This window comes from Poecilia latipinna, unplaced genomic scaffold, assembly GCF_001443285.1.
Source record: "Poecilia latipinna isolate Pla-1442-1.1 unplaced genomic scaffold, P_latipinna-1.0 Scaffold118, whole genome shotgun sequence".
NCBI classification, from domain to species: Eukaryota; Metazoa; Chordata; class Actinopteri; order Cyprinodontiformes; family Poeciliidae; genus Poecilia; species Poecilia latipinna.
The window spans coordinates 395583-411917 of NW_015112734.1; the positions used below are offsets into that span (position 1 = coordinate 395583).

The 16335-nt window shown below is 35.7% G+C and overlaps 3 protein-coding genes across 4 annotated transcripts in view; 2 read left to right on the forward strand and 1 right to left on the reverse strand.

Moving 5' to 3' along the window:
• The window catches only part of homer3b (homer scaffold protein 3b), a 74475-nt gene extending 64934 nt beyond the window's left edge, over window positions 1-9541 (forward strand). The window contains exon 12 of the transcript XR_001424440.1: window positions 9530-9541. The gene's annotated coding sequence lies outside the window, so the exon portion shown is untranslated. The remainder of the gene's footprint in view (window positions 1-9529) is intronic.
• On the reverse strand, window positions 3541-6081 carry uba52 (ubiquitin A-52 residue ribosomal protein fusion product 1). The gene is made up of 5 exons (XM_015028267.1): window positions 5993-6081; window positions 5461-5572; window positions 4293-4379; window positions 3983-4085; window positions 3541-3700 (listed from the first exon to the last, which is right to left on the reverse strand). The coding sequence occupies exons 2-5, from the start codon at window positions 5561-5563 to the stop codon at window positions 3607-3609; spliced, it is 387 nt and encodes a 128-aa protein (XP_014883753.1). The 5' UTR covers window positions 5564-5572; window positions 5993-6081; the 3' UTR covers window positions 3541-3606.
• On the forward strand, window positions 7114-14841 carry LOC106944925 (uncharacterized). Of its 2 annotated transcripts, XM_015028259.1 has the most exons (13): window positions 7114-7349; window positions 7424-7608; window positions 7873-7982; window positions 8822-8913; window positions 9793-9902; window positions 11217-11387; window positions 11653-11762; window positions 12026-12117; window positions 12717-12814; window positions 13872-13987; window positions 14188-14374; window positions 14457-14542; window positions 14655-14841. In XM_015028259.1, exons 2-13 carry the CDS (start codon window positions 7443-7445, stop codon window positions 14781-14783), a joined length of 1467 nt encoding a protein of 488 aa, XP_014883745.1. In that variant the 5' UTR covers window positions 7114-7349; window positions 7424-7442; the 3' UTR covers window positions 14784-14841. The 2 variants fall into 2 exon arrangements, with proteins under 2 accessions (XP_014883745.1, XP_014883746.1); XM_015028260.1 differs by lacking the exon at window positions 7114-7349 and having other exon boundaries at window positions 7516-7608; window positions 9780-9902.
• The last annotated feature ends 1494 nt before the right edge of the window (window positions 14842-16335 follow it).

Below are 16335 nucleotides of genomic sequence, written 5' to 3' on the forward strand. Positions count from 1 at the left end.
GCAAAAAAATTTTTTTTTTTTTTTTGGATTTTTTTTTTGCATTTTTAAAAAAAAAAAAAAAAAAAAAAACCTAAGTGGTTAAATGAAATATCTGCAAAATGCGCCCATTTTTTTTACCCGATTAATTACCAGAATAATCGATTACGAAAATGATTGTTTGCTGCAGCCCTACTTACAAGTAAAACGCCTGCATTAATTGCCATGAGGCTGTGGAGATGCACCCAGTAGGAGTGTGGTCAGGGTTTGGACACATGAAGACAAACACCCTGACCTGCAGCTCCACACCATCCACAGGCAGCAGGATCACACCAGCCAGCACATCAGCAAACTCAAGAGATGCAACAACTCGCTCCGGCTCCGAGGATCGCCAGCATAAAACTGTTTATATTTTATAAGAACTGCTCTTTCTCACAACTTGTTCTATTATTCATGTTCATCGATGCGTTGCACACAAGAGCCGGGATGGGAAATCTGCAGCCAAAAATGGAAAGAAAAAAAAGCAACTTAAAAAAAGTGTTGAATTTAAATTTAAGCTACAGCTGCTTAACAGAAGTCTGCATGAATCCGAGAATTTTTGTCTCACGTCGAATCACGTTGCACTTCATCATGTATCTGTGCCAAGTTTAGTTGTTTACGTTTGTCAGTATTCACATACACAGAAAGATTAAGCTTAACTTTATATACTTTGTGTTGCTCAACACTATTAATACCAATATTAGTAATAATTGTGATCTCAGCAGACATGCAGCACTGAGGTCGCTATGGTAACAATGCATGAGCCCTGCAGCATCCTTTACCTGCCAACCAATGAGACGCTGTATGTGAGCACACTGCAAAAACACAGAATCTCACTAAGCCATTTTGGTCTCGTTTTAGTGCAAATATCTTAGTAAACTTGAAATAAGAGAAAACTAACTTATAAGTAAATTTTCTGCAAGATATATTAACTTGTTTTAATTAAATAATTCCTTAATATTGGTGAAAAACTACTAGTTCTACCGGCAGATTATTCCACATAAAATAAGACATTTTTCCCATAAGTGAAATAATCTGACAGTGAGACTAGCACTTTTTCATCAATATTGAAGATTTATTTACTTAAAATAAGCTCCTATATCTTGCCGAAAATTTACTTATAATTTAGTTTTGCCGTATTTCAAGTGTAATACATATCTGCACTAGAAACTAGATAAAACTACTTGGTAATATTTAATATTTTTGCAGTGCAGCCTCAGGTCCAAACAGCACAACGCAGTAGTTAAGTGGTGCTTAGCTGACCTGTCTGTCAGCGTAAGATGTGAACTCCAGATGCACAAACCCCATCGATTTCTTCTTTTTTTATGGCTTCTTTGCAACTGATGGGTTATTGATTTCTCCATGACAGTTGTATAGGTACAAATAGGGTGCTGGGGTTTTGTTTTGTTTTTTGTTTTGCAGCTGATGAAGCAGTGACAGCCAGAATGGTCATAAAGCATCGAGATGTGAAAACCGTCTGAGTACCAAACTACATTATGACGCATACAGTCATCTGAAAAAGTATTTACACTTCTTGAGCTCTTCTACTGTTTGCCGCAGGACAACCACAAACTTCAGTGTTTTAGTGGGATTTTATATTATAGACTAATAAAGTAGAGCGTAATTGTGAAGTGGAAGGAAAATTATTTAAGTTTTAATGAAATCCAACGTGTCATTCATTTGTATTCAGCCCCCTTTACAAAGATGTCAGAAAGAGTTGCTTAAAGAAGCAGCAGTTGTAACTTTATAAAAATATTTTTTACATATTTGTTAAAACTGCCACCATTTCATCAGAGTTTAATAAGATCTCTTTGCCTTTTGAAGAAATGCAATGCTCCTAGCCAAAGTCAACCAATCAAAAAAGTATGAACTTAAAGAAAACTTCATACCTGGGTTTAGGTCCTAAAATGGCCTATTTAAAGTTAAGATCTGAATTAAATTGAGAATCATTGTGGAAACTTGAAAACTGATGTTCCTCACATCTAATTCTGATTTTTATTTTCCTTGCACTTCATTTTCTCCATTATAAAATCCAGACAAAATTGTGAAACAAAATGTGACCATTAAGCGGTACGAGAGGCTTCATGTTGAGTTTTGATTTAGTCATTTGACTTGTAGTTTAAATAAAATCTCAGCTGTTTCTGATTTTTATAAGTCACGTTAACACTACAAACATTTCTTCAGTCTCGTTACCAATCAAAGGATCAAAACTCAGCTGCTGCCTGCACCCGGTCCAGCAACACCAACAGAGCTGCCTGCTTGTAGAAAATGGAAGTTGTGTAGATTGAGACTTTTGCAAAACCTTTCAATGATTTTTTTCATGTTAGTAGATTATTATGAATTGCCACCTTTTATGCTGTGTAAGGGAGGGAAGAAAAAAAAACACTCTGCAAGGTTAATGTCAGACATTTGCGTCAGAACAGCCTGTTTGACTTCTGCACAGCGACCTTGTAGATTTATCAGAAACAGGCAGGATGCCCTCTACTGCTAACAGACCAGACTTCATGTAGGCTTAGTCAACATTCAAATATTTAACATGCAGATCGTGGTAAAGTATCAGAGCAAAGTTAACTAAACATTTGGAGCATTTAAATTTGCTGTTTTTTTCTCTAAATCTGCTTGTAATGAGTAAAAATAACATTTTGTATCTCTCGTGTGTGACTGTATACTTTTTGAAATATTAGAAGGCGAAACAAAAGATGTAGCAGTAACATGAAATTATCTTTTCTTTCATACATTAAGATAAAGACTATAAAAAGATGCGCTACCTGCACGAGAGTAGCGCCAAAGATTTTCCGCTGAAGCCTCATGAACAGAAACCAACTCCGCCTGAAGGAATCCAATGTTCGCCTTCATTAAATTTTATTTTTCCAGGTTTTCTTTTTTTCTAACATATTTAACCTTTAAATACGACTCCAAATACCTCAGAACTGTCCGTGGAATAGAGGCAAGCCGCCCAACAGGAAGTCAGCTGACGTCTAAACTATTAGCGTTAAGTAAATCTTTGATGGGATTTGTTGAGATGATTTCATTATATTTGTACTGAGTTGTTTTAAACATTAAAACATTGCCCTGCAATAATACTGCTGTGGTTCTTTTATGGAAAAATTTGATTTGCTTTTTATAATTTCTACTGAAATTAAATCTTCAGGATTTGCAATATATTATAAAGGTTCAGTTTAAATATAAAAGTACCTAAAATTTTATATTTTTATTCATTTGATTATTGCTGAAGTAGTTGCTTTTTTTCCTTGTGCCTTAATGAGCTCATCCAGGTGATGTTCTGTTTTCTGTACTGATTATGCTCAGACCAGTAAGTTCTGGAAAAGTCCAGTTACAAACTCCAGGAAAGAAAGGAAAGTTTCTCCGAACAGAAATAATGCGAACCCCTCACCCATCTTCCATCTTCATCTGAGAACATTTGGAGAGCAGTAATAGAGTTTATTGGACCAGCTGTGGCTTATTCCAGGTAATTATGTCACCATTATGCAGCAGGAAAGTGACTGAATAACACACGCACCAGGCTGGAAACATAATTTTCTTATTTATTTTAACGCAAAATGGCGCACAGTGCCAATCCAACCAAAGTGTTTACTTCAGCTTCTTCTTGGGGCGAAGGTTGTTGGTGTGTCCGCACTTCTTCTTGCGGCAGTTCACAGCACGAGGGTGCAGACGGGCGTAGCACCTGGGAGGAAAAATTATCCGTTTTTCAACAGTTCAAACACTGAACGATGTAGATCTGTTAAGATCGCAATAAAGTCAGAATATATTGCATCAAAAATCTATTAAATATAGAAAAACTTAGATGTGGCGGAAATTAAAAGGTGAAAAACTAGTTATTTTAAATTTAAGATTAAAAGTTATCTTAATATTCAGTTGTATAAATGCAAACTTGTTTAGTCTGAACATGGTGACTTAAGAGCAAATTTGCACATAATGGTGCAAATTTCTGCATAACTTGACTTACTTGCGGCAGATCATCTTGTCGCAGTTGTACTTCTGGGCCAACTGTCTGAGTGACGGCTCGATGATGCCGCCACGCAGACGGAGGACCAGGTGGAGGGTTGATTCTGGAACAATGAAAACACATTTTATACCTCAAAGAGATTTCAAAACTATTTCCCAAACAACTTAAAATACTTATATGGTACATTTACAGGAGGAATATAAGATCTACAGAAAGACTCATGCTTTCTAATGTTGACACAACCTAATCCTACAGATTATTTACTGTGGTTTATGAGGTTATTACTCTGTTTTCGATATTCAAGCCTCACCTTTCTGGATGTTGTAGTCTGACAGTGTGCGTCCGTCTTCCAGCTGTTTTCCAGCAAAGATCAGACGCTGCTGATCTGGGGGAATACCTGCAAACACAAATTACTTAATGACTGAGTCCCAACATTTTAAAAACCACTTAAAATGTACAGAAATGTGTATAAACCAACCCTGATTAAAACACAGACTGAATATTCAGAGTTTTTTCACTTTTCCATTTTCATCAGAGATATGCGATGGCATATTTACTTGCAGTATTTAATTTTTCAGAGCATGCACATTGATCCAGTAAGCCCACAAACTAAAACACTGATAAAAATAATAAAGCCAAGATAAAGTCACAAATTAATATGAAACAGGGAGCAAACTTTTTCTGTTGCTCCAAAGACAACAGAAGAAAAATGCATCCAACATCTCTACACTGTGTGTTTTTAATCATACTTAAACCTGGAAAATGAGTAAATACCGAACATTTCTAAACAATTAGGATCCCTGTCACGCTCTTCACACCTCGCCATAAACTGAAAAGTCCCAAAACGGAGTGAGACGAAGATGACCACCAATACTACCCACTGAACCACCTCAAAACTTGCAACCGCAGATTTTATCTTTTTTACTGTAAACTGTAAGGAAAAATACAAGACTGCTAAAATAAATGACTTAATAATATGTCTGAAAGCAGATGCAGTACAATGTGAGGCTATAGGACAAATTTAGTTCATGGTTGCATTCTTGTTACAGATTTAACGTTCACTACAAAGTAAACAAACCCAGATCATTTGGTATTTTCCATTGCCTTGGCTGTGAAGTAAATAAAATTGACAAAATACCCCATTACATTGTAACTAATTTGAAATTTTGGCCAAATCAAACAAAGGATTGAAGACAATTTACTGACATTTGTGGTAAACTGAAAAAGCTTCAAGTTTCATTGAAAGATCTTAAAGTTTAAGTTTTTTTGTGGTACTAACTCATGAGCTTAAATTATCCCACACTTTGATTTCATTTAAACTCAAATAGATAAAAATTTGCTTAAATCCTCTTCCAGATTAAGTAATTTGTTTTGACATCTTTAGAAATGTTGCCAACATATCTGTGATAATGACCGAGTAGAAAATAATATGGATATTTTTTTCTACAGCTGAGTGCGGTGAAGATGCTAGGACTCACCTTCCTTATCTTGGATTTTTGCCTTGACATTTTCGATAGTGTCGCTGGGCTCAACCTCAAGGGTGATGGTCTTCCCCGTCAACGTTTTCACGAAGATCTGCATGTTTGCAGGCTGGAGGAAACAAACTCAGGTCAGATATGGCGTACGGTCAGCTCTTTCAATGACGTCTCAAAGCTTTTACAACGTTCACATTATTCTTACACACAATCTACATAAATGTTGATCTTTATGCTGGCCATATTTTTGTTATCTAAAATGATGTAGACGTATCTAAAGGGCCAGTACAGACTAACATGAAACGTAGCATTAGCCGTTAGCTCGGTGAACTCGTTGAAGGGCCGCGCCACATGCCTGTCGGTAACGTAAAATCTAAATACGATAACGCTAAGTCTCTACCTAAAACACTAATAATACTAACAAAACAGGAACTATTTTTAACTTAATAGACGACACAACAAAATATTTTTTGTATAAAACTGTCCAGTACAGTTAAAAATCCTAAAATAAAACCCGAACAAAACGTGTACCCACCCGGCCGCTAGCTGAGCCTCACCGAAAAGAGAGCGGAAGAAGATGCCGCTGATCTACGTCACTTCCGTTTTCTTGGTTACATTGGAGAAAAAGACAGTATTATTTTTTATTTTCCTTTCTACAGAACATTTTTAATCTTTAATCAACATTTCACCGCATCCATATATTTTGTTTTAAATTTTTGAGATTTTTGTTATTTGCTATGATTTGAAATATTAATGAACTGAAATGGAGTTTGACTGACCTCTGCCGTTGCCATGGAGAAATTGATTTTACGTGGCAGGGCAACTGTAGCTAGGTAGAACAGCTAGTAAAAGGTTGGATAGATTTTAATTTATTTTAGCTCCCTGTGTCGCTGTAAATTTGAAAATATATTTTTCAAAATTTATATATAGTTACTTTATTTTTCACATATTTCAGGTGTGAGTACGGCAAATGGCATAAAATATTTCTCAGCTTGTTTATTGAAGGGGAATTTAAATCAGAATGTCGTTATGCACCAATAAAGCACAACGAAATTATTTTTTAAAAATCTCCATGACAAATGCCTTACAAAAGTAAAAAGAATTGCATATGTCCAAATGATACTGGTGAATTAACTCCCTTAAAGATGCAAACCACCTTTCCCACTTCCAACTTACCCCGCAAAAAATAAGTACAATTTAATTTGTAGATATAGAATGAATTTTGTCATATTCAAGCCAGTTTTAATCATTAAACTGTCCACTGAAGGAATATACTTTTGATATTTACAGTGAAGACTAGTATAAATACTGAAATTGATTTAAAAATGTTATGTATAATTTTTCCTTTGCTAACTCTAGTAGGCTTTTTGTTCTTTAACTTTGTATTCTCGCATTTTTATTCTAATTAGATTATTTAAAAAACTGTGAAAAAGTCTCGTTAGGCCATTGAAGCATGAGCAAAGGTGCATTACATCATGTTGCATCATATTTGTCTTTCCTTTGCTTTAAAAGATTTTGCCACCTCCCTATTGCTACATGTCCCTTTGTAGATTTACAATGAAAATGAAAAAAATTGCTATTGTTTTCATTTTGACAGGTTATTTGACAACATGTCTTGAGGTTGTTTATTTGCAGTAGCAGCAAGCAACATTAGCATGTTCACAGCACAGAAGTTTCCACGGTGAGGCATTGTAGCATTTTTCAAATGCTCTGAAACCACAAGGCTTAAGTAAAGAGTCATTGCTCCAAGAAGGACCCTCTAAGATCTGTTGAGACAGAAATTATCCATATCCTAGTGCAACTTGCATATGGGAAGACTGAGACTTTCAACTTGGAAACAGCAGAACAGTATTCTCAGAGTATCAACAGCTTAGACACCACAAATACCTGAGGTAGGTGTCCCGCTGCATCGTTTTCCATGGATAACCTGCAGCAGAATAACTCTAACATGTCTACAAACCTTCAGGCAAAGGGAGACTTTTACCATGGAGTCCCAGGGATTAACTCGCCATCAGCTATTTGTCAAAACGTTTAAACCAACAGACGCAACAATATTCAAGTCGGCGGAACATTTTCCTGAAACCATCACACATGCCGCTTATGTTCCACAACCTCTATCAAAATTTGTAAAATGTGGAGTTAAACATTTAGGTATGTCACATTCCTATTTGTTATTTAGATTTGCCTCATGAATTCATACAGCTGCAGGAATTATTTGAATATTTACCAGATTTTGCCAAGTTTTGCTTTTTAAAAACAAGTCAAATGTTGAACAGTGAACTTCTTAACCTTATGTAACTCGTAATGAATAGCACTAAAATCATTGCGGTGAGGGTTTATTACTTGATCTTGTTGTCGGCAACGTTTAGCAAACGTCAAATCGTGCTTTTGTTTTGTTGTTTTTTTTCTCTGTAGAGGAAGGTTTTCCAACGATAAAAGGAGATCTACGCAATTTCAACTTTACCTCCCATTACAAAGATGTTTATAAGAAACATCTTCTCCAGCGTGTGCAGCCTGTCGGAAAGGTACTTCACAAGATTTATGGCGAGAATAAAAAGATTCAGTTCTGAGATAATTTAATGGGAGAACAGCTGACATTGTTTCAGAAACTCTCCACAGCAGCACAGTTGATAACAGAGTTACACAGAAATTCAACAGAAATTCAACATTATAAGTGTGCTAAATAAACTACCAAAGGAGCTTTTCAGTTTCTTGATTAGTTTGTATTTAGATCACAATTTATATACATTTAAGGATTGATAAAAATACACAAATCAGTAAAAAAAAAAAAAAGTAGATGTGATTTGATACATTTTATTTGATGTTCACCTAATTTGGTCATGTTTTCTTTATTAGTCTCTATGAACTTCAAATAAATAATCCATGACTTTTATGTTGACCTGGGATATAAATATAACCCAGAAAACAGGTGTTTATTTGTCTCAACCAGTCTGTGAATTGGAGAACTTCAGGTAGAGACGGCTTTTAGTAACTTTCTTTTCAAATGGATGTGACAGTTTGTGTTCATTAGACACAATGGTGACACATCTGACAGATAGTTGCAAAATGAACTAACTAACTAACTAACTAACTAACTAACTAACTAACTAACTAACTAACTAACTAACTAAATTAGTTTTTTGCTTTCTCACTAGCTTTCCTTCCTTCCTTCCTTCCTTCCTTCCTTCCTTCCTTCCTTCCTTCCTTCCTTCCTTCCTTCCTTCCTTCCTTGTCTATCCTGGCAGATATTTGTGTATCCAGTAGCCCATAAAATGTTGTTAAAACTAATTTAAATTAGGAATCCACTATAAAATAACTGATTAAAGTTATTTTTATTAAAAGGTTGTTGCCGTTTGTTTTTCAGCATTACTCCACCATCATTATGGGTGATCCTGGGAAACGTTCAGAAACAGAAACAGTCTACACAGCATCATACCCCTTCCTCGATCTCAGCAGGTACGAAACTTTTCTCCACCTCTGGAAGGTTTCTTTTAAATTACTCAGATAATTTAAAAGTGTCTTTTCCACTAATTTTATAGTGTTAAAATGTAATAATCTGTCATTAAAAGATTACAATAATGCTTAGTATTTTTCACCTCAAAGTTATTTATCCCAGATATAGAGAATAGCAAACCTTAGAGGTTTATGCTGTCACGCAAACAACTGACAAAATTCACCAAAACTACTGCTGTAAGTGGTGAAATTTGGAGAGAGATGTTAAAACTTGAATACTCATCATTTTCAAGAAAGTAAAAAAACAGATTCAATTGCTAAAGGACATTTCTGAATGTGGAAGGACTAAAGTGCTGCTTGGCCTTAAGAAAACCACTCAGCAGTGAAGAAGCTCAATAAACTGCTTCAATTTGCAACAGGGAGGTTAAAGAACAGACTTTGACTCTCAAGGAAAAGCTCATTGAGTCTGAAAAGTTAAGAGTTATTCTGTTTCACATTCATGGCTGCATCAGTGCAAGCAGGACATCAATATCAGGAATTATCAGGTTCAGATTGTGAAAGAGCGTTTCAAGGAAGAGTAAATCAGTCCAAACTTTAACCCCATAGAGGATAATTAAAGGAGGACTAGAGAAAAAATATTTTTAATGCAATAACAAAAAAGAGAAAGAAAAAGCATTTTGGTTTGTTGCGTTGAAACACTGAAATCTTTCTACAAATGGTGTAAAGTTAAAGTTTGTTTGCGATATCACTGTGAATGGTTGTTTCCTTTATGGCCAGACAACATTCAACTATTGTAATTCTGAATCTTATTGTTGCTTTTTGAAAAATGTAGATGATCTTGTATTTTTCTTGTTTGTAATTAACAAAAGAACTATTAAATAGTTATCACAGAGAGCAGAAGAAGAAAGATAATAAGGTGCTCATCACAAGCAATGTCTTTAAAGACTGCTGGACCTCAACCTTCAAAGATGACTTTAAAGCCCACAAAGTTGGTATGTTTTTACTTATTATGAGTTTAGCTCTGTTAAAATGGCTTTTAGATACAATGATACAGTTTAACAAGATGAAAGTGAACCGGAAAATGAATGTGGAGCATTTTGCCATTTACAGTGAAGAAAAAATGGTGTTGAATATGTTAATTTGTCTCAGTAAATATTTCTCATGGGCTAATCCAAATCAAACTTACAGGTAGTCTACACTTAACAAGAAAAACAAAAATTAGGTCGTAAATCATGTTCAATAAATTAAATTACACTGGAAAAAAATCACTGAAAATATTGACCCTTTGCAACTAGTTAGTCACTTAATCAGTCGAGGCGCCATGATGGACGCCGGAAGGGAGGGACAGGTGTACTGAACAGAGCGACTTAAGTTGTTTTCCCAAGTTGTTTTTGCCAGTTTATTCATGGTTTCTACTTGTTCGAATTGAGCTAATTTATCTGTGAACGTAACACACCTGGTTGGGGCCCACAGACGGCGGTATTTACAGAAGCTAGAAACAGTTAGCTTACAAACCACCCATATCTCTTCCCTCCTGACGTGTTGATCTACTGACTTTGCCTGAATTCACACAACATGATTTATATCACTATGTCATAAACAGCGTTTCCCTTTACACCGGAGCAGCCTTAAAAACGTACCAAAAGAAGAGAACCAGTTTTTTTTCCATACATGCTAGGCTACATGACGGTGCGTCATTGTCTCCATGGTGACCAATGGTTACCATTACGCAATATTTTATATATTCCTAATCATGCTTATTAATTATATAAACGAGTCTTTTTATCTTGTAAAAAGTATTCGCTGCAGATCGCGATTTGACAGAATGATTGACGGCTGCTGTCCATCGCCGCCGCATCTTTCCTCATTAAAAGTTATTCTGTAAAATTACAAGTTTGGTTTGCATTCTTGTTTGTTTGTGCAGTCAACCGCACTGCACCCTATGACCATTTCTAAAGTGAAATCAACTAATATTAAAGCGATATTAGGCTAGAGACGTCTGGTTTTTTGACAGACTTTACAGGAGCGCATTGGTTGTTTTGACGTCCATCATGGCGGAGCGGGCGGAGTTCCGAAGAGCGTGACGTCACGTGCAAAGGGTTAATACTGAAAAGAAGCTACAAAACAGCTTAGAAATCACCGAAATTAGTCAGTATTTAGAAAGCAATTCTCATATTATAGTCAGATTACTAGAGCTGTTTTAGGCCATAAACAGCTCCGGTACCCCACACATACCTGAGACAGGTGTCCTGATTCATATTTTGTCATGCATAACCTGCACAAGGGTAACTCTAGCATGCTTGCAGATCTTCAGGGACCCTCCTCCAAGGAGATGACTCGTCTCCAGAGAGCTACTAGTGACTTTCAACCAAAAATAAACATCCGGTCGGTGGAAGATATTCCTATAAGCATGACACAAGCCAGCTTTATTCCACATCCACCATCAAAACTGGTAAAACCCAAAGTCAGTCATTTAGGTATGTTGTTCACATTTGCTTCATGATTTAAATGAAAAGCCATGCTAAATTATGAATGAATGACCACAGGATTTATTTGAATATTTACCAGATTTTGCTAAGATTAGTTTACCAACATCAAGTTAAACATTGAACAATGAACCTTTTAACCTTATGTCCCTTGTAATGAGTAACAATAAAATCATTGCAGCGAGGTGTATTTCTTGATCCTGCTGTTGGTAATGTTTAACAAAAATGTCAAATCATGTTTTTTTTTTCTCTGTAGAAGAAGGTTTCCCAACAATAAAAGGAGATCAACGCGCTCTCAACTTTCTTTCCCAATACAAAGACACCTATAGGAAGCATCTTGTCCAACCAGTGGAGCTAGCTGAAAGGGTACTACACAAAAAATATGGTGGAAATAAAAACATTCACTTCTGAGACAATTTTATTGTTTCAGAAACTCTCCATAGCAGCACCGATAACAGATTTACATAGACAGTCAATTATTATAGAACTAATAAACTAAAATGTGGCTGAATGAACTAGTCTGATCAGCTTTAAATGTCAAAATGTATGAAATAATTGTTTCTGGTGAAAATACCTTATAGAAATCTACAATTAACACTAGATTAAAAGTTTTTCTTGTTGTTTTTCAGCATTACTCCTCCGTCTGTATGGGTAATCCTGCAAAGGGTTCAGAAACACAGACATCATATTCAAGTGCATTCCCTCAGATCTCTGTCAACAGGTCAGAAAGTTTTCTGGAAGGTTTTTTTGTAAATGACTCATAACATAAACAGTCAGGGGGAGAAATGTTAAAACTTAAATAAATTAGAGTCTTAACTAATCATTTTCAAGGAAGTAAAATAGATGGACTGGTGGTCAGAAACACTTCTGAATGTGAAAGGATTAAAGTGCTGTCTTCTCTCTCAGCAGTGAAGAAACTCAATAAACTGCTTCAGTTTGCAGCATGGAGGATAAAGAACAGACTTTGGATCTCTAAAGAAAAAGATAATTTACTGTTTCACATTCAGAAAAGCACTTTCTGAATGTGAACATCAATATCAAGAATGATCAGGTTCACATTGTGAAAGAGCGTTTTAAGGAGCAAGAGACATTAAGCTGAAGCGTAAATCAGTCCAAACAAAGATTGACAACGTTTTACTGCAATAACAAAATAAAAAGGGAAAACATTTAAAATACTGAAACCTTTAATATCTATGTATTGTTAAGCACCATTAAATACTTATAAATTGGTATCTTATTGTTGCTTTTAAAAAATGTTGGTCATCTTGTATTTTCTTATTTATTCTAATGAACAAAATAACGATTGAAACATTTTTCCAGCCCAGTGAAGCCAATATATCAGGATGAGGTGAGACCTAGATATGACTACAAGGACAAATGGGTCACCTCCAGAGATGACTTTAAACCCCACACAGTTGGTACGTTTTTCCTCATTTTGACTTCTGAAATGGCTTCCTGATATAATAATGCAGTTTACTCAGTGAATTAGATACAGCTGCTTTACAAAAGTGAAACTGTGGAACATTTGGTCGTTTACAGCAAGTAGAAAGTGTTGAATATGTAATTTTTCTCGGTAAACATGTTTCTAATGGGCCAACAATGTCTTCAAACAATAACCAAGGAAATCTACCCACAAAAAGAAACCTGCAAAGATTAGGCCCTAAATTATGTGTAATAAATAGAACAACATGGGAAGAAAAAAATCTCAAAAAGAAACCAGCTGAGAGTATTTAGAAAGCGATCCTGCTATTATGTTCAGATGATAACAGCTGGTTTAGGCCAGACTCATAGTTGATCATCAGGTTTCTCATTATATATAAATCAATTAAAGCAAAAACCTCTGTAAAGACCTCAGCATCCTTGCTTTCGCAAAACCTTGACACCAGTTGAAGTTGATGTTTAAACTCCTGAATGTTCCCAGTCATTCTGCTGCAAAAACTGAACAAGCTAAGTTTCCTCAAACTCTATCTCTCTTTGCATGCAACGAGGATAAACAACAAAAAAGCAGCCATTGAAAACGATGGTCAGTTGGGATAAATAGATTATTACCAATAAACATTTTAAGCGTTGGACGAGGAGAACTGTTGAACTCCTTTCAATATCTAATTTCTTTTATAAAATATAAAGATGTTTTAAGTGACACTCATTTATTTTGTTTTGTTGCTTTTGAGAGGTGTACATCTAATTTTCTACCAGAAAGAAAAATCTTGGTTTAAAAAACCCCCATTTAAATCTAAATCCTCCAACAGTGTGAATAAGTCTCACTTTAATAAGGTTTCTGGTGTGAATTTCATGTCAATAGATGCATTAAAAATTTCCCAGATATATTTACTTCTAGACTCAACACAACTAAAGTTTTATAATAAAAAATTGTCACTCTATACCACATTATATAGCAACATTTTATGAATAAATCAAGTGAACTGATAAAATATTAATGCATTAATTAATCAAATTTTGTTTCCTTGACTACAGAGCCTATTGCCCCATTAAAACATCATCAGCGTGCCAGCTCTCTGCCCTTTGGCACTAACAAGGAGCAAGGCGGAGAAAATATTCCTTTGACCACCAACAACATCTTCTTCTCAAGTGTAAGCTTACAAATTTTACTTTTTACAGTTTTCATGTATTTATATTACCACAAACATGACATACTTCTTAATTCATAACTGGTAAATTCATATAAGGCCGGTTTGGGGCCCTTCATAGAGCTTGGGAGTTTTATTTAATTTAGTGTAGATAATCCTGATTCAGTAATCTGAAAGTGTCACATTTACTCACACAACAACAGAACGGCTCACGGCCTCCAGTGTGTTTACCCGATCCCGACTTGATTACGAAAAGTAACGTGTATTTTGGCCCAGAAAGTGTGTCGAAAGAAAGCTACAAACCCCAAAAACCTGAGCAGAACATCCAACAGGAAGTAGATCAACCCCAAGTAACTACCTATCCGAATAGTCACATACTGACCGGACCAGGTATGTGTAGTAATAATAATAAGAAGAATAAAAATAGTAATAATAAAAATAATAATACTTTGTTTATTTACTTGTTTTTCAGATTTGGGCCCAAAAATCACCATCACAATGGCTGACTACAAGCCTAAGAAGATCATCCAACAGCAGCCGTGTGAGTCGCAGATAAAGGTGAGGAATCACAAAATAAAATCCCTCATCTGATTTTCACCTTTTCACTAAAAAAGCTCCAGGCAGGAATGTCTAAGCTTGGTGATTAATCTGCTCTCTCTAAACCAAACAGACCAACTTCAAGTTCCCGCTGGGCGACATGAATTTCAGCACAACCCACAGGGATGACTACATTGTCAGACCGTTGTTCCCGCCGCCTACTCCGTACGACCAGCGCCACAGCCAAGTTAAGCTGAGATGACTGTGAATCACAGCAGGAGTGCAGTTCCTAATAAATATTTCTGAACAGTGTCAATACATTAAGAAGCAAATATGCAATGTAAATGCTTTCAAATCACATCAGAGATCACATCAACTGAACCGAGACCGAGCTTTTTAAGTGCACCAGAGTTTTTTTGTTTTTTTGTTTTTTTTGTGCAGGAGTTTGGTTAATGTGGACTGAACAGGGCTGGTGTGAAACGCACCATTCTCCAGTTTAGTAACTTAAATTATTCACCTCACCAACCCGGCTAAACTTCTCTCTTCCAATGAACTGCAGACAAATTCTTAGAGTCCAAATAAATCAATTCCCAGAAAAGTGAAATATTGAAGCAGAGTGTAGCCACTGCTCTAGCTTAAACATAAACCCTTAGCATCTCCTTCAACAGAAGTAGCTTCAAATATTAATGTGGGTTTTTCCTCTTTGAAGACATTTAGAAGTGCTAAGAAGGTTACTGTTTGGCAGAAGGATCCCCTCCTGGCTGCCCTGCACTTCCACCCTGTTTACACTGTAAATTTCAGAGCACTGAAGGTTACTATCTGCCCATAAAAACAAACCATGTTGAAGCAATAACAGAGCCCTGAGCCTGAAAAGAAGAAAAAAGAGGGGAGTGTTGGCAGGCAGGTGAGCAGCTGTAAATAAACTGAACATGGAGTTCAACAACCTGACAAAAAAAAAAGCAACTAAAAAAGTTCTGGCCAGAAAGGTCCAGTGACGCAAGAACCAGGTCTAAAGGTCACCAAAACCTTTTTTTCCCCCAGAAATAAATCAGCAAATGCTGGAAGATTTTTTCAAATATTAAACATTTTTTAATGTTTAAAGCAATTCCAACAGTTTTATTTGAAGCCTTAACTTTAATCATTTAACAATTAAAATACAGCAGTGCTGGAAAGTCAGCTGGAAGATTACATTAAAAATTAGTTTTATAGAATTATTATTTTTTGTCTGACATAAAATGAGACTAAAGTGTTCACATCAGTTCACAAAAAATATATCTTTTTGTTTCCTAAACCACAGAATAATGAGGGTATGTGTTTGTCCATTGTCTTCAAATTCAGATGAGTATAGATGTGTGCTCTGCATTTCTTAGAATTGTTTTTCAAAGCGCAGCTTGAGTTAAAGGTTTTGGAAACGGCTTTCTGAAACTTTAATCATTCCCCGTGGCAGAATTGGTGCAGCAGAGTCAAATGTTTATTTTGGCCGACTGACTTGTGTGCAGCTTTTCCATGGAAGTGAAATCAGTTTTTAAATTGTCACTCCAAAATGCTAACTTTGATATCCTTATTCTATGTGTAGGGTCATTGTTCAGGTCTTACAGATGTTCTTGGACTTAGAAATTCCCTGTTTTACTTTATATTAAATTAAGGTCTTGTGGCCAACATTAAAATTTTAGTTTCATCAGACCACAGGAAATGTCACCAAAAATGTAATTAGTCTCTGAGTGCATTTGAAAACCATCAGGTTTTCTGCAGCTATTTTAGTCATGGCTTCTTCTTTCCTGGGTGGCATTTTAGGGGTTTTTTTAATATAAGTT